The following is a 25,759-nucleotide window of genomic DNA, read 5'->3' as shown; positions in this document are numbered from 1 at the left end:
CAGCACGGATTTGTGAAGGGTAGGTCTTGCCTTACAAGTCTTATGGAATTCTTTGAGGAGGTGACCAAGCATGTGGATGAGGGTAGAGCAGTGGATGTAGTATACATGGATTTTAGTAAGGCATTTGATAAGGTTCCCCATGGTAGGCTTATGCGGAAAGTCAGGAGGCATGGGATAGAGGGAAATTTGGCCAATTGGATAGAAAACTGGCTAACCGGTCAAAGTCAGAGAGTGGTGGTAGATGGTAAATATTCAGCCTGGAGCCCAGTTACAAGTGGAGTTCCGCAGGGATCAGTTCTGGGTCCTCTGCTGTTTGTAATTTTTATTAATGACTTGGATGAGGGAGTCCAAGGGTGGGTCAGTAAATTTGCAGATGATACGAAGATTGGTGGAGTTGTGGATAGTGAGAAGGGCTGTTGTCGGCTGCAAAGGGACTTAGATATGATGCAGAGCTGGCCTGAGGAGTGGCAGATGGAGTTCAACCCTGCCAAGTGTGAGGTTGTCCATTTTGGAAAGACAAATAAGAATGCGGAATACAGGGTTAACGGTAGGGTTCTTAATGAGGTGGAAGAACAGAGGGATCTTGGGGTCTATGTTCATAGATCTTTGAAAGTTGCCACTCAGGTGGATAGAGCTTGTAAGAAGGCCTATGGTGTATTAGCGTTCATTAGCAGAGGGATTGAATTCAAGAGTTGTGAAATGATGTTGCAACTGTACAGGACTTTGGTTAGGCCACATTTGAAGTACTGTGTGCAGTTTTGGTCGCCTCACTTTAGGAAAGATGTGGAAGCTTTGGAGAGGGTGCAGAGAAGATTTACCAGGATGTTGCCTGGAATGGAGAATAGGTCGTACGAGGATGGGTTGAGAGTGCTAGGCCTTTTCTCGTTGGAACGGCGAAGGATGAGGGGTGACTTGATAGAGGTTTATAAGATGATCAGAGGAATAGATAGAGTAGACAGTCAGAAACTTTTTCTCCGGGAACAACAGAGTGTTACAAGGGGACATAAATTTAATGTGAAGGGTGGAAGGTATAGGGGAGATGTCAGGGGTGGGTTCTTTACCCAGAGTGGTGGGGGCATGGAATGCGCTGCCTGTGGGAGTGGTAGAGTCAGAATCATTGGTGACCTTTAAGCGGCAATTGGATAGGTACATGGATGGGTGCTTAAGCTAGGACAAATGTTCGGCACAACATCGTGGGCCGAAGGGCCTGTTCTGTGCTGTATTGTTCTATGTTCTATGAGGATTGTTATTCGTTAATATCAGTGTGTCAGATAGATCTCAGTCTCAGGGAGGTGTGATGTGCCTCTTTGTTTAGTGATGAACTCAGGGGAACATACAATAGGAAGGGTGTAAACCCAAAGGGGTGAAGGAGCAGAGGATCCCCCCTGTGTATGTGCACAAATCAGGGAATGTACCATGACACGTGGACAGAAGAGCAAATAAACCCTACTTCATCAATAACGCTGTAGAGAACAAACACAAAGCAATTATATTAAACTGAAATAAAAGTCTCTTGTCTCACCTGGAATATTGTATCTAGTTTCAGGTGCCCTTTTTTTGAAAAAATGCGAAGTTATGAGATTGGATGCATGACTGATTCACAACACTATTCCCGGGATGATACACCTCACCAACTCTGAGAAATTGAGAATGTTCTCCTCTGCTGATAGTTTCCAGACTCTGTGAACAGTTGCTATGATTGGTTCTCAATTCCGTCTTGCGTCATATGGATCCCAATGGCTGAATATTTCAGGTACTCATGAGCTGTGCCTTGCCTGATCAACATAGACCTCTGATTTATTATTTTTGAGGGTTGCTGTTCAGTAATATCCCTGTATTAGATAGATCTCAGCCTCATTCCCTGGGATTTGACAGGTGTGGTGTGTCAAATAGATCCCAGGAATTGTGCTCCATGAGATTTATGTGTGAGAAAAACTCCAGTTATGACAATACGCCCTTGGATTGTGCACGTGTTGTGTCTGAATACCTGACTGAATGTTGACATTTTTGGCTGATGCATGTTTCGTTCGGCGCTTTAGGTGGCGAGTTATGCATTACTAACCCAGGCTGTCCCGAAATTGGGAGTACATTTAGTTTAGACAGTGTAGAGTAAACTTCCAAACTCTGTTGCCTGCCTTTTAGAGACTTCTCATTTGTATCATTACGTGACCTGAGGTCATGACCCTTTGTGCATAAGAGGAAATGTTCTCGAATCATTCTGCCTCTGGAGTGTTCCATCAGGCATATCGTGTGAAAGATGCATTTACATTAGTGGGCTGCATGGTAGCGCAGCATTAAACCAAATGACTGGATGAAACACAACCAAACAGAACAAGTGAAAGTATTTGGCTGGGAAAGGAGTGGGATGTGGGAAAATGTATTATTACTGACTGGCCTTGAAGAAAGAATTAAGCAAACTCAAGGTTAGTGCATATTCATTCGAGATTTATTAACGATTTCAGAAAGCATTTTTATCCAAAAAGTTAATGTAAAAGCTAACAGAAATGAATATAATGGCTGGATGCCACATTGAGATGAGAACACATGCGCTGTGAGGTGGGAATTTTCTGTGCATCAGTAACAGTCACAAGAAAGGGAATACAAAGGCTCATCAGAAAGGGTAGGCAACCATTCTGAGTAAGGAACAAATAAAAACAAAACAAATAGGCTTCAAACAACTGGGAAGCTACAAATTCTTCCAACCACAACCATCTCAAAGATATCAAAGTAAAAACGAAAATCCATCAATAATTGTCTCAGTTACACGCTGATAAACTGAAGTAATCTCACTGTTCGAGTCAGCAACAGGACAGATTGGAGATGGGAATTCAGAGACCTTGATAAGCAGATCAGGAAAATCAAAGGGGTCCACAACTCATTCACTTAACCTGAAAAAGAGAGATAAAGCAATGACGCAGATATTTATGATCAGAGACTTTCAGATTTAATGTTATTCAATGGCACACTTAGAGATTTCACAAAACATATTGGGCTGCTTGGCGTGAGAAAGATGTGATTATTTTCACCTTCACCAGAGTGACAGCAGCGCTGTAGAAAATACTCAGGAAGAACAATGTGATGAACGTGGAAGCAGTTGTCCAGATGTTGCTGTTATCATCCTCATAGTCTTCAATCCAAGTGCGATCTATTGAATCTATGAATATAAAGCCGAGAGAACGCATTTAGATTGTTTATTGATCCAGATCGATCTATCTGCATCCAAGTCATGTAATTAGAGACCATTACATCTTCATAAAGCAGTCAGGTATTTCTCAATGTGACACTTATCTGTATCTATTAGTGCATTATTGACTCATCAAGAAATTACAAATATTAACTGCACATGTTCTTTCTTCATTTTTCATGTCAGAACATTTTAAATTATTTTTCTTTGAATCTATTATTTAAGGATACTATTATTTAAGGAATGCTTATTACGAATGATTATTTTAATTATATCATTATATTTTAAATATAGGCTGTGACAGCGGTTTAGTTGAAAATTGTGGCCATCACTGAATAAAAGTTCAAATGTGATTCTCATCTTTATGTATTGGTGACCAATTGCTTGGCAAATCGTGAATATAAGTGACATCACAGTCAGGACATTGCTTCATATATTTGTTTGTAGGATCTGTATATTGAGGAATAAGATTTTGTACATGTGTCCCTTAATTTATTTGATCTACTGCTTGGTGTGTTTGGTTTTCCTTTAATGTTTGTGTATGTGGTTATGAGAGTCTCTTACTTCACTCTAGCCCATGTTGGAGTCTGTGCATGAATAAACATATTCCTGTTCCTTTACTGCTGGTGTGCTCATGTGTTTGTGCACCTAAATTTTGGTCTTTTCCCAGTGTGTAAGCATCATCATGCTAATATGCCAATTCGTTGCTGCCTGTGCTTTTCTTGTAATGTCTTTGTGAGTGTTCATTTTTCATTAGTGCTATCTAAAATGTGTGCTTATGTGTCTGTTTCAGATCCTACCTAAACTAGGTTATTTTCATGTTTATGCTGAATAAATGTTAGCATGCAATGTTATGTTTTGATGGATGTTTATATTTATCTGACGATGTCTGCTTGTGTGGCAATCTTTCCCAAACCATCTCCTGATAAGCTTGTTTGTGCTATTGTTTGTGGATGCTTGCTGATGCTTGTGCCCATTATCCTTATTGAATAAATGCCCCTCTATTTGTTGATCTATGCACTTGTATGTCTGCATGTGAGACTCTGAATTTGTGTGTACATGTGACATTGTATATATGCTTATCAATGTGGTTAAAAAATAACTAATTAAGCTGCCTCTGTTATCGTATGTTTGCGATTCTGAAAATGGGAAAATAATGATATTAATATTTATCTCTGTGCACTTACGTGCCTTTGTGAGTTGACATGTGGGAGGACGTATTTTCAGAATTTGTATCTGTGTGTTCATGTGTGTATTGTGGTGTACGCATTGTGCTGTATGAATGTATATGTATTCATGCCCATTGTGTGTTACCATGTGTCTATGTTTCTCATGGTTCTGTGTGAGTACCCCTGTTCATTTGTGCAAATGATTTTCTTTCGGTGTATGTGAGGTTTTGTATGAGCTTAGGTGAGTGTTCAAGTATCACTTGCATGTGTGGCTCTGTGCGAGTATGTGTGTGTGACATCTTATCTATATGCACATTTGAGTGTGCACATAAATATGTGTCTTTAGGTGAGAGCCCGTATATGTGTCATTGCGTGTGTATTTGCGATCATCTCTCTGCATCTGTTCTTATACCAGACTGCAATTTTTATTATTCTAATTTATTGTTCTAATTTTAATGGATTGCTTATAATTAGGTTTGACCTTGGTGTTGTAGGAAACATTTCCAATTGTCGTGGAGAGATAAGCGTTTTATGAGCAACTTTCTGTTGCAGTGATAGAATTTCTGTCTCTGAGAGAAAAGGTGTGAGTTCAAATCCCCATTGCCCCAGAGATAACATTTCTGAATATGTTTATTAGAAAATTTCTACTTGTGTTCTATATATGAAACAAACTGTAATCAGGTATTCGAATACCAGAATTGATCCCATGTGCTCCAGAAAACTGAGACAAAACTATGGAATTCAAACCGGGACTATGCAAACACCAGTTTTGGATTATGGGAATCAATGTTAATCATTTGTTAACAGAGCCAAGCGTGTCCAACATGCTTCAAAGGTATTATTTTGCATGGAAATGTTAAATCTTTGGACAGTAAGCAAGAAGCTGACTGTTCCTGTTAGTAACTGGGTTACATTACAGAGGACATCTACCATGAAAACTGTGCACACGGAGCAAGAGGACAGACCATTCAACGTTCCGCTCCCCTCTGCTCCACGACAACTTATCTGTCGATTCTCTTTGGTGTGAAAGTGAAGATACATTCTGTCAACTCATGCGCTGGCGCAAGATCCCTGGAAGATCCCCAGAAACAAAGGTTACATTCAAACTGTTCTGCACCCTTTACGATTGGCATGTTCCAATCAAATTTAATTTTAAAGTATCTTAAATTAACATTTCCAATTGGTGCAATGTGTCAGTTTAAAACTGACATGAATTTTGTAAAAATGTCCAATCGGGGGAATCAAGAACTCTACCCTTGACATAAAATGGACATTGTCAGATTTTGTCACAGAGGGATTTAGGATGGATAAGGTACTTGGCGGAATCCTGCAATGAGTGAGCTTTACTCTGTCTCTGACCAAGGGTGTATCTGAGCGGAGAACATTAACTGCACAAGACACTCGTCCTAGACCTGTTAATAATCCACTTTAACTACACAGATGGAATGTAAGTCAGAGTGAGAAACAATTAATTCAATATTTAACTCAACTGGAGGAAAAAAAACCTTTATTACTTTTGTTGAATTATTAAATGCAACTTTGAGATTTTTATTGACATGAATTAACAGTGTCCATCAGTGCAAGTGAAATGTTTACGAAACTCGGTTTACCGCTGGATTTATCGACTGTTCTGTTGATGATCTTCAATGGAATCGCTTCATGTCCCACCACACAGGAGTAAGAAGCACCGCTGGCCCACTCCTCCGCTGTAATGGATAACAGGCTGTAGATGAAGAAGGAGGTGTTGTCGCTCTCCGCCATCACCTCAGTGTTCTTGTAGTTACTGGGATTCACCGGCTTGTCATTGTTTGTCCATTTGACGAAGATCTCTCGGGGGGAGAAACCTCTCACTAAACAGGTCAGGGAGAGAAACCTCTGAGCGGAGATTTCTTCTGTTGGTGGCAGGAGGACCGACACTGATGGTTCCAGCGGATTAATCACTGCAGAATATTGGAGACAAACATAAATCAACCAAAACATCCTGAACCAATATCACAATTTCACTAAATATTAAGATAAGCCATTTTTAATTTGGGATTTATTCAGTTTCGTTTTCTAAAGGAGCAGTATGGTTCAGTCTGCTCCTTTAGAAAACACTTTGTTCAGTAAAAAAAGGAAAGTTTAATGTGAAAGTTGCCTCCATGTTTCCAGCCCACAACAAGGGCATTCTGTCCAACTGTCATTGCTGATGGTGACGTCACAACCCAGGCTTCTTCCCACTATATCTGACTTAATCAGAATACAATATCCTTTGGTCCATCTTTTTCTGAATCAGCTACTTAGCTATCCTGCCTTCAGATGCATCATTAATGCCCCCAATGGTGTTTGTTCATTACCAATCAAAGCCTGCCATTGATGTAACTGGATCTGGATTACACATGGGATGCTTTGTGTTTTAATCTCACCGCTCACCTTTCTCCTTGTGGATGGAGTCTCTCAGCGGAGTTGGCAGATTCTGATGGTACACCACACATTCAAAAGTAACGCCACTCAGCCAGGCTTCAGTAGAAATGTCTAATTTGCTGATCACGCTGTCGGGATTCTGTCCAGGCTGCTCAGCAATCTCTGATTTCAGAGGCTTCTTTTCTTGTTTCCAGGTCACGTTGACTCCAGAAGGAAGATTGGACACAACGCAGGTTAACGTCACCGTCGCCTCCAGTAAGACTTGTTCTACTGGTGGTGGGAGGATTTTAACGGTGTTAGGGTGGCACTCGGTATCTTCTATGAAACAAAAATCAAAGTCAATGAAAAATGCCCCTTTCTGATACAAACAGCCAATCTTCAGATTACTCCTTCACAGGGTGAAGACACCACCTTCAAAATGGCAACTCCAACTATTGTTGAAACGATGCTTACTATTGTTGATGTATTTTGATCTGTGAAAGCATTTGTGATTACCTATAACATACCCTGTGTAATTATTCCGAAAGAACACTGGCTTTGTAACCTGTGAAAAAAGTAAAATAATCGAAGATACCATCAGGTAACCCATGGAATTATCTTTCTTTCGGAGTTTGTCTCTCACTTAAGACCATCTATTGATACTTGTGACAAGAGTAATCTGAATATAATGAGTTCATTTCCATGTTCATAACCTTTAGGTGCAAGTGCTGCTGGTCACACTGACTGCCAAATCACATCCCAAATTTTGGACAAATTGTAATAAATAATTATTATTCTCTTTGCAGAGTTCTAAAGTGTTACAGGAGCGGTGAACAGCCATGGAAATTCTGTTCATCATATTTAATGTGATCAAAAATACTTTGCGCTATTGGTGTAATGTCATTCTCTAATTTATGTCATTGTTCCTCGTGAGCTGAGTTTGGAGTAGATCTGAAAACAAGACATTGAGTATAGCATTGGATATCGAGAAGGACCCCCATCTCCTTAAGTCTTTCCCTCCATTCAGTTAGTTCAGACCTGGTCTGTACTTTCACTTTATTTACCAAGCTGCAGTTTTTAATTTCTTCATAGAGCAGGGGAGAAAAAAAAACAAAAGCGTCTTAAATTAATCTACAAACGCGATGGAAATGTACACTAATTTTATAGACATCCACTACTCACTGTGTAAACATCACCACTCCAAACCAGGCTAAATCAGCCTGTCTCGAGTTCCTCGTTCATTCATCGCTATTGTAGCATTCCCACCAGAATTTATTCTCCTGCCTCATCCACTAATTACAGAGAGCATCTTAAAGAAGCTCAGTGAGATCACATTTATCCCAGTTCATCAAATGTGATAGCCACTTGGTCTGTGGTCTGATCCCATAAATGAAGTTAAAGAGCTCAGTACCAGATAAAATTCGATGTCTTACAATGTCCAAGGCCAACAGGTCATTCCTGAGCAGGGGATGAAGCATTGAACGCATTTTGATTTATTTTCAAGTAAGGGTCACTGCATATTTTAACCACGTCATTTTGAGACTCCAACATCATAAGATAGAGGATCAGAATAAGGCTGTTCGGCCAATCCAGAGTTTAGATCAGAATGATGCTGGAAAATCACAGCAGGTCAGGCAGCATCCGATGAGCAGGAAAATCGATCTTTCGGGCTAAAGCCATTCTCCTGCCTTCTCCCCGTACTAAACAAGAGCCGATCTATCTCTGGCTTGAGTACACACAATGGCCGGGCCTCCACAGCCCTCTGCAGCAATAAGTTCCACAGACTCATCACCCTCTGGCTGAAGAAATTCCTCCCCATCTCAGTTCTAAACGGTGCCCCTTTGACCCTGAGACTGTGTCCTTGGGTCCTAGTCTCGCCTACTAGTCAAAACATCTATTCCACGTTCACTCGACCTCAGTCTCTCAGTATTTTCTATGTTTCAATCAGATATCTATCCAATATCCCCCTCCACTCCCTAACTTATCCTTGAAGCGGCTACCAGGCAAGGATTCAGCACTCTGAATACCTCTCCCAGCATGGTGAGGCAACAAACTATTTAACAAAGCTCACTGTCTATATATCTATCTTCAACAGAGAGGAAACATGCTTTTCTGTCTTGCCAAAAGGTTGAATTATGAGCAATGCTAATGTAACACTCAAACTAATATGAAATACGTGGCATGTTGGGAAATGAGAAGCTGTACCATGCTGTTTACTACGCCTGATAAATTATTGTGTTTGATTCACATCAGAGTTCAGAGTGATTTGTAGCTCTCTCAGTGTGTGTCTCTTACCCTGGAGTGCGGTGATGTTTTTACTTTGAATGTTCTCTCCATGAGTGACCTGGCAGGTATAGACCGCGCTGTTGAACCATTCACCAGAAGGGACCATCAGCCGACTCATCACCGAGAAGTTCCCGTTCGCCTCACACACGGGAGACGTGAAGAAGCCAGAATCCAAGGGTCGGCCATTTTTCAACCAAATCACGGAGATTGACTTCGGATGGAAATCGATGATTGAACAGACGACGGTTGCAAACTTGCTGCTTGCGATTTCTTCACTGGAGCTCACAGTTAGGAGAAGGGTTGGTTGGAGAATACCTAGATGTTTAGGAAATACATCGCATAAATTATCTGACGAATTTCAGAACAAATACAATCAGTCCTCATATAGCAAGGTTTCTTGTGGTTAATGGATACAAGAATCATAATTGTGCAGATTGCTGGAGAAGCTGGGATCCACACAGAAGGATCAGCAGGACAATGTGAAAGGCTAAAATTATAGGACGCAGCAAGGGAGTCAAGGAGGCATAGAAACTATAGGCCGGTAACATCAGAAGGGAGATAGCAACGTTGGATGGTATTCGTTTTAATGACAGAGTATGATGAACAAGGCAGATGAATTACCGGCATAAATGAGGAAATGATACGGTTGTTATCACGGAGACATATTGAGAGCCGGGCAGGAGTGGCTATTCAATATTCCAGGATTTAGTGCCTTCAGGTGAGACAGGGAAAGATGGAAAAGGGTGGGGGCGGGGGTGTGCGGTACAGAATGTTGCTTCTGTCGCAATTCTGACAAGAGTATTTTAGGCGGTAAAGAGAAATGAAATCATGGATACCTCCTTGAATAAAGGCAAATGGACAGTACTTCAAAACCAAAATACAGCAAAAATAACTACTGGGAGAGCACGATATACCTTACTATAGGTCCAAAAGACCAAGTGCAAATACATGGGCAAATTTCAGAGACGTGGAAATTAAATAGAGGAATGAGAAAAGAGGTTTTGAACTTCCTCAGCATAGGTTTGGATATTCACTTTGTCAAAAATTTAGAGGGAACACAATTCTGAAAATGCCCCCAGGAGAATATTTTAACAAAGTATGTGTTTAATACAGAGAATTTGAATCCAGACCTTGCAAGAGAGGTGTGAACCTGAACTTAACCTTAGGGAGTGAAGTCGACCCAGTGGGTAAAACACCAATGGTGGAGCACTTTGCAGACAGTGATCGTAAATCAGTTGGATTTCAGATTGTACTGCAAAGGAATAGAAATTGGCCCAAAGTTCTGAAAAGGGGAAGGACAATTTTAGTAAGATCAGGTAATGACTTGACCAGAGTGTACTGGAAGCTGACACTTATTGGTAAATCCGAGTCAGAGCAAGTGTGACACATTTAAGAAAGAGATAGGAAAATCACAGGGAGGTCATTTCCCAGGAAGCCACTGCGTGGGACCAAGAATGCAGCGGGCTCTGGACACCAAAGGGCATGGAGGATGAGATAAAAAGAAACAAGGGAGGCTTCCGGTCTACACTGAAATCTCAAAACAATAGAAATTAGTATGGAGTACAAGGGGGAGTTTGAAAGACAAAGGAATTAGAAGAGCAAAAGGGACCATGAGAAAATAATAGCAGTCAAAATAAAGGGAAATATTTTTAAAAGTTACAGGCTCATTCATAATAAAAGAATTATTCGGGAAACAGTAATGCCCATTAAGTGTTATTATTGGAGTGGAGCCGGAGGATTAGGTTGTGGTCAAAACGAATGTGTTGTGTCAGTGTTCACTAGTAAGAGGGACAATGTGGGGACCGAAATCATGGAGGGGTGTTGTGATGTAGTTTTCAGAAATTAGGAGACATGATGTGATTTTCTGTGTTGTCTTGCTGAATGAAAAGTGGTTATATTTCCAGGGCAGATGAAAAGTATACCAAGCGGTTGAGCGATGCAAAGGATGAAATAGTTGGGTTGCTGACAATAATTTAGAATCCCTGTCTGGCCACAGCAGTTGTGCCAAGTGAGTGTAGATCAGCCAACATTGCACTGTTATGCAGGACGAAGGAAGGGATAAATAATGAAAACACAGATCTGTCAAGCTAGTCTCAGTGGTAGGGAAACTATTGAGAAGTGAAATTAGTCTTCATTTGGAAGATAAATCTACAATTTTCAGCATGGTTTTATTGAGAGGAAGTCATGTGTGACAATTTGATAGCAGTTTTCAGAGAGATAACTCGATGTCCAGATGATAGCAATAATCAGAGCCAATGGGATCCGAGTTCATTTGACAGATTGGATCTAGAACTAGCTGAGTGGTGGGAGCAGGGGATAATAGTCATCGGGGGTCTGCGTGACTGGAAATCTATGTCTCCTGGTGTTCTGTAGGGATTGGTGTTGATTTCCTTGCTATTTCTCTTACATACCAATGATTGAGACTCAAATTTAGGAGGATTAACCAGTGAATTCACAGATGAAATGAAAACTGTCATGTTGGTAAGTCATGAGCATAATGGCTTTAGAATGCAGGAGAATATAAAAGGGTTAGCTGTTTGTGAAGAGAAGTTGCAAATGGAAATTATTCTGGATAAATGTAAGGTGATGTAATTCGGCAGACGAATCTGTGAGGTATGACGTTTTGAATGGTGGAACCCTGGAAAGGACTGAGGATCTTTGGTGTACGAACCCAAAGATCCCCTATAGTACTGTGTCGTCTGGATAAAGAGGCTAAGAAGGTGGGAGGATATTTGCTTTTATTATCCGAGACATTGTCAATGAAGAGTAGGGAGATGATACTGGAACTTAATAGAACACTGGTTAGGCCATACTGAAGCGTTGTGTGCATGTAATCGAAGGAATGTGATTACACTGAAGGCAGTATTGATGAGATTTGCCAGGATCTTGCCTGGGTTGGAGGGTTTTAGTTATGAAACTAGATTAGATAGACATGGGTTTTCCTTGGAGCAGAGGAGAATTAGGGAGAAGATTATCATGATGTCTAGAATTATTTTAGGCAAAGACAGGGTAAACTGGATGAAACCTTTCCCCTTGATGGAGAGATCAATGCCTCAGTGGCACAGGGTGAAGGTAAGGCCAGGAGGTTCCAAGTGGATCTCAGGGGAAAACAAAATCAAACAGAGGGTGGTGTTAGCCTGGAGCTCAGCACCTATAAGTCATGTAGAAACTGAGCCCCTCATAATAAGTATGAAGTATTGAGATGCATCCTTGCAAGGGCAAGTCACACAAGGCAATGGATCATGTGCTGGCACATGAGACTGGAATAGTTAGGTGGCTGTTATTGATAGGCGTGAACTGGATGGATCAAAGGGCCTTTTTTTCCTGTGCTGTATAAGGTGATTCTGTGAAAATGGTTATAAATAATGCCTTATTCATATTAATCCCAGATGCTCTGTTTATCTCAGTTTCCACAACACGTACCTGGACATGGCATTTCTTTGCTCTTGTGTGACCCGCTGTGTTGAACCTCACAGTAGATTTTGCTGGGGCAACCTACTGCTGACTCGGGCAGGGTTAACTGGCTGCTCAGGGTGTAGGTTCCCTTCTTGTTTCTCACTGATGGATAAGTCTTCAATCCAGTCGTGATTAGCTCCCCTCCTTTCTTCCAGGTTACCTTGGTGACGTCAGGGGAATAGTCCATCGCCAAACAACCAAAGATCGCAGAACCGGTGTTGTGCTCCTGACAGGAGGAGACCAGGCCATAAAGTGTGGGGGGAGATGGTGTCTCTACAATAGAATGACCAATTGAGCATGTTAGTTTCTGTTCATTTGACCTTACCAGTTACCCAAATGTATCCTCAGCTGTAAACGTTTGCCAGTATGCTCCCGCTGAGTCTACAGCATAACTAGGATTTATTTTTGGTTCCTACCAGTTGCTGATCATGATCATTGGTTCCCTCTTTAGAAACATGCCCTCGACCTTGACCATTGCCATATAATTTCAGAAGAACAACATCCTGATCCCACCCCAGTAACTGTTTGAAGATCTCACCAACTGACACTTTCACTGGATTGCTGTGAAGAGCAGAGACATTTCACAAAATACAAACCAAGGAAATGCAGATTCATCAAAATTCTACAGTGTGTGAAAACAGGCCATTTGGCCCAACAAGTCCACACCCACCCTCTGAAAAGTAACGCATCCAGACCCATTCCCCTATTCTATTATGCTACAGTTACCCCTGACTAATGCAGCTAACCTCCCAATCACTGAACACAACATTTGCAATTGCCCCAACTTGCACATCTTTGGACTGTGGGAGGAAACGCACACAGACATGGGGAGAAAGTGCCAACTCCACACAGACAGTCACCCGAGGCTGGAATGGAACCCGCACTAGGTACCGTGCTGCTGGGAATACCCAACAGCTGGCAGTACCCCCGGAGAGAAATCAGAGTGAATCATAGAACATAGAACATTACAGCGCAGTATAGGCCCTTCGGCCCTCGATGTTGCGCTGCCCTGTCATATTAATCTGAAGCCCATCCCACCTACACTATTCCATGTACGTCCACATGCCTGTCCAATGACGACTCAAATGTACTGAAACTTGGCGAATCTACTACCGTTGCAGGCAAAGCATTCCATACCCTTACTACTCTCGGAGTAAAGAAATTACCTCTGACATCTATCTTATACCTATCTCCCCTCACTTTAAAGTTGTGTCCCCTCGTGTTTGCCGTCCCCATACTTGGAAATCAGGTCCAATGAGCCTTCCTCACTTATCAATGCAAGGCAGAATGTTCTCTCTGGGAGGGAGGTCACTGCAGCAGCAGCACAGGCAGGAGCTGAGCACTGGGACTAGGAGGATGGCTGTCACGGCTGAACTCATGCCAATTGTCTGGAAGTTGAAACATCTAATTTACAATTATCTGAATTCTGGAGGCCTCTGAAAAATGGAGGACCATTAAGGTTCAGAGACTTTGGAGTATTACAGCTGAGTATTTATGTAATTATGATTTGAGAAATGAACAAGTAATGTTAAACTTTAATAAATATCAACCTGATACACAGTTCACCACCAAACCTCATCTTTCAGACTAACCACTGCACTTATTCTGTCTAGACCTAAATTTCCACTCACATTGAGAAACCCTACCCTGCTATACACCCATTCATGCCCGGAACACACAACCCCTATCACACGAAACACATCCAAGGCAATCCATATCAGAAGTGTAGCTGAGCAGAGAGATCTCGGTGTCCATGTACATAGATCCCTAAAAGTTGCCAGCCAGTTTGATAGAGTTGTTTAGAAGGCATACTTTGTGTTGGCTTTCATCGATAGAGGGACCGAGTTTCAGAACCACGAGGTTAGGCTGCAGCTGTACAAAACTCTGGTGTGGCCGCACTTGGGAGTATTGTGTACCGTTCTGGTCACCACATTATAGAAAGAATGTGGAAGCTTTGGAAGAGTTCAGAGGAGCTTTACCAGGATGTAGTTTGGTATGGTGGGAAGGTTTAACGAGGAAAAGATGAGGGTCTTGAGGCTGTTTTTGTTTGAGAGAAGAAGGTTGAGAGGTGACTTAATTGAGACATAAAAGATAAACAGAGGGTGGACAGTGAAAGTCTTTTTCCTTGAATTGTGATGGCTAGCAGGAGAGGACATAGATGACAAATGTCAGAGGTTGTTTCTTTACTCAGAGAGTAATAGGGTCATGGAACACACTGCCTGCAACAATAGTACACTCACCAACTTTAAGGGCATTTAAAAGGTCATTGGATAAACATATGGATGAAAATGGAATAGTGTAGGATAGATAGGCTTCAGATTGGTTCCACGGGTCAGCGCAACATCGAGGGCTGAAGGGCCTGTACTGCACTGTAATGTTCTATGTTCTATATTCCAGATGGACATATGATCTCAATTCCTTTCAGTCATTTACACTCCTGCCACCCTGCACCTGGCCCATGGTGAATCTGACCCTGACTGGACCTGGCACCATCATTTTCACAACCTCTGACAAAAGTCCACTACCCAAGACATGACCTCAGCCCTTGATCACTGACCTCTCATCTTACCCAAGTCAACCTGTGCACATTGCATCCTAGCTCCTTTCGCATCTGTGCTTTACCACCTACCATTTTGCCAGACTCCGAGCTTTGCATTTTGACCAACACGTCCCCCTGTCACTTCATTACAGTGACCTTCCACCCCCAAAACATCCTGGCACTCTGCCCACCTCTACACTAACCAGCCTGGCATCCGGCTCACCTCTCCATAAACCAGCCTGGCAAAGACAGACCTCCTGCATTTCAGCTCAAACTACCCCTCACCTACCAAGCACAATTCGACCAAATTATCCTGTGACCATTACCATTTACCTTGATGCCACCTTGCCAGACAGAGTGCATGCATGCCTACCCAGCAGCCAGCCAACACCTCACAGCCTACCAGCCCAAACTCTCCCACATGCCCAATCTAGCCCCTCACTTGCTCACCACCTTCCAACTTTGAGCCTACTCCACCATAAAGTCAGTGAGTCATAAAGTCATACAGCACAGAAACAGTTTCTTTGGTCCAGCTCATCCATGCTGACCAGAGTTCCCAAATTAAACTAATTCCACTTGCCTGCCTTTGGCCCATATCCATCCAGACCCATCCAGTTCCTGTAGCTGTTCAAATGCCTTCTAAATGTTGGATCTATCTCTGCATTTCCCACTTCCTCTGGCAGTTCATTCCAATGCTTTGGACAGTTACAACATGAAGCCCTAACTCCTGCACTCAGTGCTCTGACCAATGAAGGTACATGTGCCAAACACCTTCAACACACTAGGTACTTGAGACAACGCTTTCAAGAATCTATGAGTCTGAACCCTCAGGGTCCTCAGTGTTCAACATCACTACCCAGTGCCCTAACATTAACTCTGTAAGTTGTGACCTGATTTGTCTTCTCAAAAAGCAACACGTCGTATTCATTTAAATTAAATTCCATCTGCCACTACTCAGCCCATTGGCCCAGCTGATCAAGATCTCATTGCACGTTCAGATAACTTTCACTGCCAATTATACCACCAATGTTGGCGTTACGTGCAAACTTACAAACCATGTCCATTCAATGTTTTCATGGCTTTCAACCAATATTGTAGCCTGTTTCCCTTTCTCCCACATATCCGTAGCATTTTTTAAGGATTGAAGGAATCTATCTCCTTATTGAAATCATTTCATATTTTGTCCTCAATCAATTTCTGTGGTGGAGAATTCCAAAATGTTCACCATTCTTTTGCTGAACAGTAAACAATCAGGTTCAATGTTATCGGTGTGTTGGGAAGACTGGGGAGCAGCAAGATTAATGATCATCCCATGAATGGAATAGCATTCTAGAGGGGCCGATGTGCCTTCTTCAGTTTCCATTTTGCATGCGGACATGTTCCTTCGGCAGCATGTTCCAAAATTGTGGTCCTTAAGGATAAGGGCCATATGCATGTAAATGCTTCACCTGAAAGCTTTCCTCCAAATCAGACTTCAACTTGACTCGCAACTATTTCCCTGCCCGTTTCCTCTTCTTCGATCACGGCCATGGGACTCACTTCCTAACAGCGCTGTGAATGTGCTAATACCACACAAACTTCAGCAATTCAAATAGACTGATGATAACTGGTTTCTCAAGGCGATATAAAAAGTCTGACACTTCCACCTGTCTAGAGATGCAAACAACCACTGGAAGAATTGAAAATTATTTGGGGCACTTGTGTGTCTACACAAGATGACATGGTTTCCTTTTGTGTGATTTGACTGTGTTTTCACTGAATGAACGGAGCTATTTCTTAATCATACAATAGGAAGGAAGCTTCCCTCATTTTTAGCAAGGCAATCACACTTTATATTTCTTTATTCCAGGGAAGTATAGTGTTAAATTAATGAAATATGATGATTGGGATGTTTCAATTGGAAATTGTCAGAGATTTAAAGTTTACTTTCATGAGCAATTAATTCCAGCCTCATTGTGTCACAGTACTCACAGGAATGTCTTTCAGAAATGGTGTCTCCCTTTGTTATGGGCAGTCGAATCAGTAAATCTGGGATAGTTTTTTGCTTGTTAATCAAAGCTGTTGAAGAGTTTTAGCCAAAGGGAGACCTGTGGATTTAGCTCACAGATGCACCATGATCTAAGTAAGTGGTGGAACAGCTCAAGGGGCTGAGTGCCCTCCGCTTGCTCCTACCTTCCTATCATTGTGTCATTCATTAAGCTAGCACTGGCGGTGAATACGTTTTTATTAAAATATTTCAACAAATTAATTGTTTCACACATGCTTTAAAAAAATCTTCTGTTGATTATTTGGAATGGGATCATTGACATTCTCTATTTCAGTGATCAAAGTAACTTCCACCCACTTACAGCAGCCACTGCACACTGGAGTGTGTTGTTACTTCATAATAGTTTCTTGTGAAACTACAGCTCGAGGTCAGGGCGCTCAAATTCAATGATTCTCTGATTTTTAATATCTCTGAACATTCGCAATTTGTTCAAATGCATCTTTTCCCTGAAGAACGTGTTTAATCGAACAGAACTTTTTTCAATGAAACAACAAACTTTAAATGCTTGAAAACCAAAATAAAAGACAGAAATTTCTGAAGAAACTCAGCAGGTCTAGCAGCTCCTGTGGAGAGAAGACAATGTTAACCTTTCGCACACAGAAACCCCCTCTTCACCAAATTGTTTTCATGTTTTTGGCACAAGAGCTCAACCTGTTGAGATAAACAGTGATTATGTTGGCTAGACTCCTGTTGGAAAATGAATTCTTAGCAGAGGTACTGGATGGTCTGAGATAGCAATTGAAGACCAGTTGAAAAGCTATTGCCATCTGCAGCAAGTGTTGGATTCAGCGGAACTCCCACCGTTCTGAACAATCAAATTTAGCTACAGCACTGGTTTAATATAAAGTAAAACAGCCAAAGCATAATCTCATCAAATATGCTTTGAAAATGATTCATTCTGGATTAGTTATAAATGATATTGTTAGAACAGCAAGTCAAAAGCTGGGATTTCTTTGAGCACTTACTCCATTAACCCCATCTAGTGATGCCCAAAAGCTTGTGAACAAATATTGATCTGGAAAAAACTGCTAACCACCAAAATTATGTTTAATATCTAAGAGACACAAGTCAGGATAGCGATTGAATAGATTTCACTGGCCTGTGTGAGTGGAATTCCAACAAACACCCAAACATTTCAATCTGCTTTCTTGCACTGAAGTAACCTGATAAGAGAGAGATGGTGTTACATACCTCTCGAACAGGTTGTAAGTGGACACAGGCCACCTGGCACAGGATCAGGGACCCTACTACAGCTTCACAACAGACCTGAACACAATGAGCTCAACACTATCACGGAGAACACAGCCCACCTCTTTTGACAGTACATCAACCATGTTAGTTATTAACACCTTCCAACAATCAGGGATTGTTCCAGAATGTTTGTACAATGAAAGTAACATTACAACATTTATCCAAGAATACTTTGACAGCAGCTCCAAATTGTTCAAACTCTATCGGAACTACAGAGGAATAAAACTAGGAATTGCATTGCCATCAAATCACTGTCACTGGATTTCATCCGAGAACTCCCTTCCTCTTTCCCCTGTGAATGTTGCTGCACCAGACAGTCGACTTAGTTTGAAAAAGATTAAAATGTTTTGAAGTGTAATATGACCTTTGCCAGTGACATTAAAAGCTGATAATAGGTTTTCAAATAATAAGATGCAAAAAAATTCTGATTCTACATTGTGCCACGAAACATGTCCTGCATAACTGAGGCACAAAGAAAATATACAGCATATTTCCCTCTGCCTCGCTCAATCAAATATCACTTGTTGCCAACAACCAATTTCAAAACTCTTGCTAACTGCCTTTTGTTCCTGAAATGTTTGTTCTGATTGGAACAACTTAGTCAGGGCTCTCAATTCTGAGGCACCTAATTGAATATTGTATTTCTGGCAGATAAAAGTGGTTTTGAAGCGCGAGATGAAATTGAACTGTCTGAGATTCAGGTATCCGAACTGGACAATTTACAAATGGTCAGGACTGTTGACAAGTTAGTCAGAGATAGCACTGAAACTGTACAACAGACTTAATCCTAGAGGATATATTGCTCAACTCCTCACGTCAAATATATTCACTGTAATTGAACATTCATCAGAGGAACTAACTAGTGGATAAATGTGAACGAGAATGTGTTCACAAGAACATAAATAACCACTGAGTTAATAAACTTAATAAGTCATTGTATTTAACAAAATTATTGAGGTGGGAAATATCGCCAATTAAGCACAGATCCGGAGGAAATGGATTATTCTCTAAATTATTTTTACATATTCTTAAAACGTTCCTTGAATTGTGGAGATTTTGCATGCACTGCATAAAGTCAATACTGCATTCCAGTGTGGAAAGCATTTCTGTTGAAGGAATTAGGGCAAGGTCATTTTCTTTGTTAACTGCTTTTAATGAACGAAAATGTTTAAAAAGGTATGAATTGAAAACATGCTTCTGTCTGGAGTTGCCCGCTTTAGCGGTTGTCTAAGTAAATGTGGGCACTGCTGCCTCACAGGTCCAGGTACCCAGGCTCGGTTCCAGCCTCAGGTGACTGCCTTTGTGGAGTTTATACAATGTCCCCTGTGTCTGTGTGGATTTCCTCCCACAATCCAAAGATGTGCATGCTCATGTTATATCATCCATAGTGTTAGGTGCATTAGTCAGGGGTAAATATAGAGTAGGGGAATGGGTCTGGCTGGGTTACTCTTCAGAGGGTCGGTGTGTACTTGTTGGGACAAATGGCTCGATACATACTGCAGGAAATCTAATCTAAATGATTGTCACACTTAACTAATGTGAGCAGATTCCTCCCGATCGCTACATTGCAATAAATCAGACAAGTATATTAATTAAAATAAATATTACTCTATTTTCAGTGTCTGAATAAACAATGTGCTCTGTTATCCTCTAGTTCATGTCTTCTGCAAATTTGTGAACTCTGCATACGTCTGAACACATCGATGTAAAATGAATTCTCTGTGTTTGCAGCAAGTACTCCCATGGTTTTAAGAATAGAGTTCCTACAATATGGAAACAGGCCATTTGGCCCAACAATTCCACACTGACCCTCTGAACAGTAAGTAGCCCACCCAGACCCATTCCCCCTAATTTATATTTACTCCGACTAATGCACCCTAACCTTCACATCACTGAACACTATGGCTGTGCTAAATTTCACAATCACCTGACCTGCACAACTTTTGGACTGTGGTAGGAAACCACAGCGCCCGAAGGAAACCCACGCAGACACAGGGAGAATGTGCAAACTCCACACAGGCAGTCGCCCGAGGGTGGAATCGAATTTGGGACCCTGGCATTGTGAGGCAGCAGTGCCAACCACTGAGCCACCATGCTGCCCTGCGAGTTCATGGGTAGATTATTTTAGGTAATTTGAAATTTGGCCTTGGTCACATAATTCACTATAGCAGTTGTTTCCTAAAGAATGACTCTTCAGTTGATATTTTGTTGTAAAATGTAACTATTTATTTAAAATGCACAGATTGGCAACACCTAAAGCACTGTGCAGATTAAATAATTCAGTTAATGTTTTATTTTTATCCTGCAAATCCAGTTTAATCAGGGACATAACAATTTATTAACTCAAGTTACATGTGAAACTGATCAAAGCAGTGAAACTGATCTGTTCTTCATAGAATTGAGCAGAATTTCCAAATGGTCTTTGCCAATGATCTTTTCCAGCCAGAAAAATATGTATGTAGTGTACAGCGGAATTGAAAGGTGTTTCTCGATCAATTATAACACAGTCATGGCATTTTTGCTCAAGAGCAAGAACTATTCGAACATTAGACTTTTGAAATTCTATTTATATTTCTCTATAACTTGTAAACTGTTTAAAGACAGACCTTGTGACTGAACTAGATAGTTGAGTTCTGAATTTGGATTGTAAAGCATGGATTAGATTAATCCTTAATTATTTATTTTAAGTAAAAATGGCGCCTGAAGGTATGTTTTCCCTTCATTTCTAAAACATTTGCGATTTGCCTTTCACTTAATAATCGGCTTTATGAAATTTCAACTCGCATGCTGATTGCATTGAATGAGGAACCTGGAGCGGTTCACTGTCACCAACCGTGTTAACATTGCAAAACCAATGTAGAAACCAGAAACGGTTTCCCAAATATAACACATTTAATGTTACCCAAGCACAGTCCCTCCTCAACAGATCAACGATCACCAGATCACAACACGGTGTGTCAGCAGCAGAACTAGCTCTGCAAACAGTTTCAACAGAACCAAGAACATGATGTAACCTCACACAAAAAAACAAATTGAAGTCTAACAAAACTGCTCAGAATCCAGCAAACTAATGATTAAATTGAATAGAAATAACAAGTCATAACAGCAACCTTGTTTGTGAGGGGACTTAACACTTAAAGCTGTAACGTTTCTGGCAACAGTTCAACTTATTTCCAACCTGCACACCCTTCTTGATCGTGACAATCTTGTGCAGCGCACAGTAGAGCGGTTGAAGGCATATATTGATTAATCACTTCATGGTCAAAACAAAATTACTGAATGGACAAATATTACCACATTATAATTTTAAGTTAGTATCAATTACATAATCTGATCAATTCTGTAGTTTCAGATTTTAGTCCCAAATTTTATTTTGAATGAGGCTACTCAAAACAAAATTCAGTTAGCTTACAATTAGAACTGAGTTTTTTTTTAAGTCAATGCATTAAAAACTCCTTTTTTTTCATTTCTCACACTTCCGGGTTTCTGCTTTAAGTTGTTTTTCAGACCGTTACAAATGGATGTAATGTTTTCAATCAAGCAGAGAAAAATGTGTCATATAAGTTTAATAAATGCAGAAATGATTCATGAAAAACAAAAGAACTTCACAAATATTGGTCATGAAAAGGTATCCAGAGAGACAATCTCCTCACCAGAAAGAAAACACCAGTTACAGAAAGCAGGAAAATGCAGATCAATTTCACAAACTGAATAAGAATCCAATCAACTCAATTCAACAGAATCAAGGAAAATAAAACCAGAATCCAATCAACTCAGAACAACAGATTTGAATGAAACATAATCAGAATCCAACCAATTCAATTCAACAGAATCAAATAAAACAATTTCAAAAGCCAATCAACACAATTCAACAAAACCAAGTAAAAACAAAGTCAGAATCTAATCAACACAGTTCAACCGAATCAACTTAAACAAAGCCAAAATCCAATCAACTCAATTCAACAGAATCAAGTAAAACAAACTCAGAATCTAATCAACAGAATGAAATACAGCACCGCAAGAAAGTTTTATGACAGTTTCTAACCTGCTTGTCATCAACAAAATTATCAAAATAAATGTGAAAATAGAATCATGGTAAGAACATATATTAAAGAAATGAATAATGATATTTTAGCATATTTTAATCATGTTTGGTAATATCTCGAACATCTTTGAATTCTTAGCATTTGTTATTGATAATAAAACTCACAGTCAGGGTGTCACTAACATTAAACATTATTTATAGCTGACTGATTAAGAGACATTAGGTATTTCAAGTAACCCAGCCACACAGAATGCCCATCTGATCAAAAAAAGAGATACACCGAGTAACTGACTCCATCATCCCAATTGTAACTATTTGCTGAGTCTTAACTGAAGTCTATAATCAGTCTGAACAAAAATCAATCCGAACCAAACCAAACCAAACTCAGCACAGAATCTGAGTTTCATTTAATTCAGAAATTAGTCACATGAATAAGAAAGTTCAAGGGTCTTACCTGAAGTCACAGTCACCATGGTCCCTTGGCCCCAGTAGCCAAGGTAGTCACAGTGTTACATTGTCTGGACTGGGTCACACAATAACTAGCTCTGTATAAAACAAATCAAAAATCTACCATCATTTTAAATTTTCAGAACCACAGGCAAAATAAAGTCACGATAAATCTTCATCACATAATTGCGCTAGTGGATTCTGATCATTCTTGATAAATTTTAATACTGTTTTATACTTCACAGAGTAACACATGAGCTGATTCTCAAAATCCCTAACTGGTATATCGATAATTACCCAACACTTTTACAAATTAAGTAGTGATACTGGCATACCGCACAGAACTAATACTGACTGCAAGTTAAGACGGTTTGTAGAAGTAATCACTGACTAGTTTCAAACAATGGAGGCTGAATAGGTTTTTGTATTGATCATAATTGCAGTGTCACCCCAGTTATATCACTGTGAGACACGTTGTGTCAAATACTATGACAGACTGTAAACTGTAAAATGCAGAGAATTTCTTCACTTCCTAGAAAGCAGTGATTCAGACTCCTCTAAAAATGATTTGGTGCATGATTCCAGCTTTTACGATCCATTGTATTTTGAAAGCTTGGAATACTTTTCCAGGTTCGGTCTGCATTTAACTTGACAATCAACACGAAGAAGGTAGAAAAAAAATATACATTTGTACAAACTAGCACTACTGGATTGCGTTTAAATTGCATCTCACATTATTTCTCGCTCCTGCCTTGGTAGAAATCACCAATTTGAGATAAACACTTGTTAGTGGTTATTGTATGAGGATGTCGCTGTGCACAACACTGTGACCCACTGTAGTATCACAATGATGTAGACCAGTACACTCATTCTCTGTTCTTTACTCCAGGTCTCAGTTTTCATTTAAAAGAGCCATTTAGTTCTGATCATGTTTAGAATGAATGCCATAGTTGACATAACAATTAGCAGTGATTTCCTGAGCTGTCAGATTTACTAAAACTAACATTTTGTCCGAGCATTTAATTGATGGAAGTGTTAGCAGTACATATGAGATGCCCAAAACATTGTCCCATTGTGTCAGCAGTTTGCTAGTTTAAATGGTACATTTCCTCTTTGATAGTTTTGTAAGAGGCAGCCTGAGGTCTGCTTCAGATCGCAGTTGGTATAATTGCATTTAAAACTCGTACTGACCGTCAGTTTATGGTGGAATTGACAAAATGTTCCCTCGAGCTGTTTTTGAATGGGTCCAGCCCTGGTTCCTCTCGCTGTGGTCTCTTGCACAGTAATAGATGGCGGTGTCTTCGATCTTCAGGTTCCCCATGTCCAACGCGAAAATGTTGTTTGAATTGTCTTTGGACGCAGTAAATCGACCCTTAATCGCTGGTGCATAGTTACTGCTGGATGAACTATAGTAGTACAGCAGCCACTCCAGACCCTGTCCGGGAACCTGTCGGACCCAGTACATGTCGCTGCTGCTAAGATCGAACCCGCTGGTTTTACAGGTCAGTTTCAGGCTGCCTGCGGGACGGCCAGTCTCTGCCTCTGGCTGGGTCAAAACAATCTCCGACTGGACACCTTTAAAAAAGAAAACAAATAAACCATGAGGCATTAATGCTGATGACATGATGGCTGAGTGTTTTACATTCCTGCGGTAGACTAACATTGAGACAGAAACAAAGAGAGACTTAAACAAAAAACACTCACATGATAAGAAAGTCAGTAACAGACTGAGAAAAAGTGTCGACACAGTCATTCTGATAACTTGTGGGAAGCGGTTCTGTCAAGATCTTTCTAAACAAAGCCGACCCAGGAGTGTTGAAATACGGTCTAGTGCCCAGGATTTATATGGCCATCGGAAGGGGCAGGCTTACAGCTTCCGCCTGTTGGTTTCCTGCTGGAGGCTCAGACTGGATCCTGGTATCAGCTTGTACAGCCAGAACACATGGGATCATGTATTTACATGAGGTTCTGCTTAAATATGGACACATACACATCTTGGGATATTTGTTTTGCTGAATAGCTTCTTTGGAAGTAAATTTGAGTAGCTTCAGGTCTGTTTCACATGATAGTTGCATGTATTTTGTTTATAAAAAACAAATTCAACTGGAAGTTAGCTCCCTTTATTTCTACATTCATTCACAAGCAGATAAAACTAAAATGAAAGTTCAAACATATTACTAGCTAATAAAACAGTTGAGCTTTTCTTCCCTGGACACTGCAAGTCTCTGTCGCACTCAAAATAACGTAATTCATACTAAACATTTCAAAATTCAATTTAGGCAACTGAATACAGAGCGTGTCCAAAGTGATTATATTTAGAATATTCAATTAGAAGTTAACTCCCTTTAATCCTACATTCCACCACAAGCAGATAAAGCTAAAAAGAACTTCAATAATATTATTAGCCAACAAAATGAATGACTTTATTTTTGCTGTCACTCAAAGTCTCTCTCATATTACAAAATAACATACCATTTCTAATCTGCGTTTCTAAATTCAGTTTAGGCAACCTAATATGGAGCATGTCTGAAGTGATTATGTTCAGAATGTGAGTGTATGTCACTAAACAGTTTGGACCCGGAGATTAGAAGCACCTCCTTACATTGCAGAATGTCTCTCCCTGCATTTTTTTTTTCAAATTGCTCCGACACTAAAATGCACAGTAAAGGAAAGCTGTGTGCCTGAGAAATAAAATGTGAGTCCGCAGTGAAACATAACACCGAGGTAAACTTTTGAAAGAGCATCTAATGAACTAGAACAAGACAGTCCATAAGTTTTTTTTTAAATCCTCAACGTCTAAACCATTGCATGTAACAATCTGGGGACACCAGGAGTGTTTGGTTAAATTAGAGAGTATTACAGTAATAATTACCACGAATGTAGGTTATAAACAGTACATTTCTCTGCTCACTGATAACTCTGACAGGGCAGTTAACTCATAAAAGTCAGCAAA

The 25,759-nt window shown here is 40.4% G+C and overlaps 1 gene segment (V, D, J or C); it reads right to left on the bottom strand.

Moving 5' to 3' along the window:
* Positions 1–5,843: 5,843 nt before the first annotated feature.
* Positions 5,844–24,623, bottom strand: LOC148149521 (Ig heavy chain C region-like). The segment is given in 7 exon segments: positions 5,844–6,293; positions 6,766–7,074; positions 9,031–9,336; positions 12,445–12,750; positions 22,814–22,860; positions 24,081–24,381; positions 24,511–24,623. Coding segments are annotated over 7 exon segments (1,710 nt in total).
* Between the last annotated feature and the right edge of the window lie 1,136 nt (positions 24,624–25,759).

The sequence above is a fragment of the Chiloscyllium plagiosum genome, unplaced genomic scaffold (assembly GCF_037043375.1).
Source record: "Chiloscyllium plagiosum isolate Xiang-an unplaced genomic scaffold, Cpla_swu_hap1 HiC_scaffold_8, whole genome shotgun sequence".
NCBI classification, from domain to species: Eukaryota; Metazoa; Chordata; class Chondrichthyes; order Orectolobiformes; family Hemiscylliidae; genus Chiloscyllium; species Chiloscyllium plagiosum.
The sequence above is the reverse complement of the archived record's forward strand: the minus strand, read 5'-3'. Positions and strand labels throughout refer to the sequence as shown.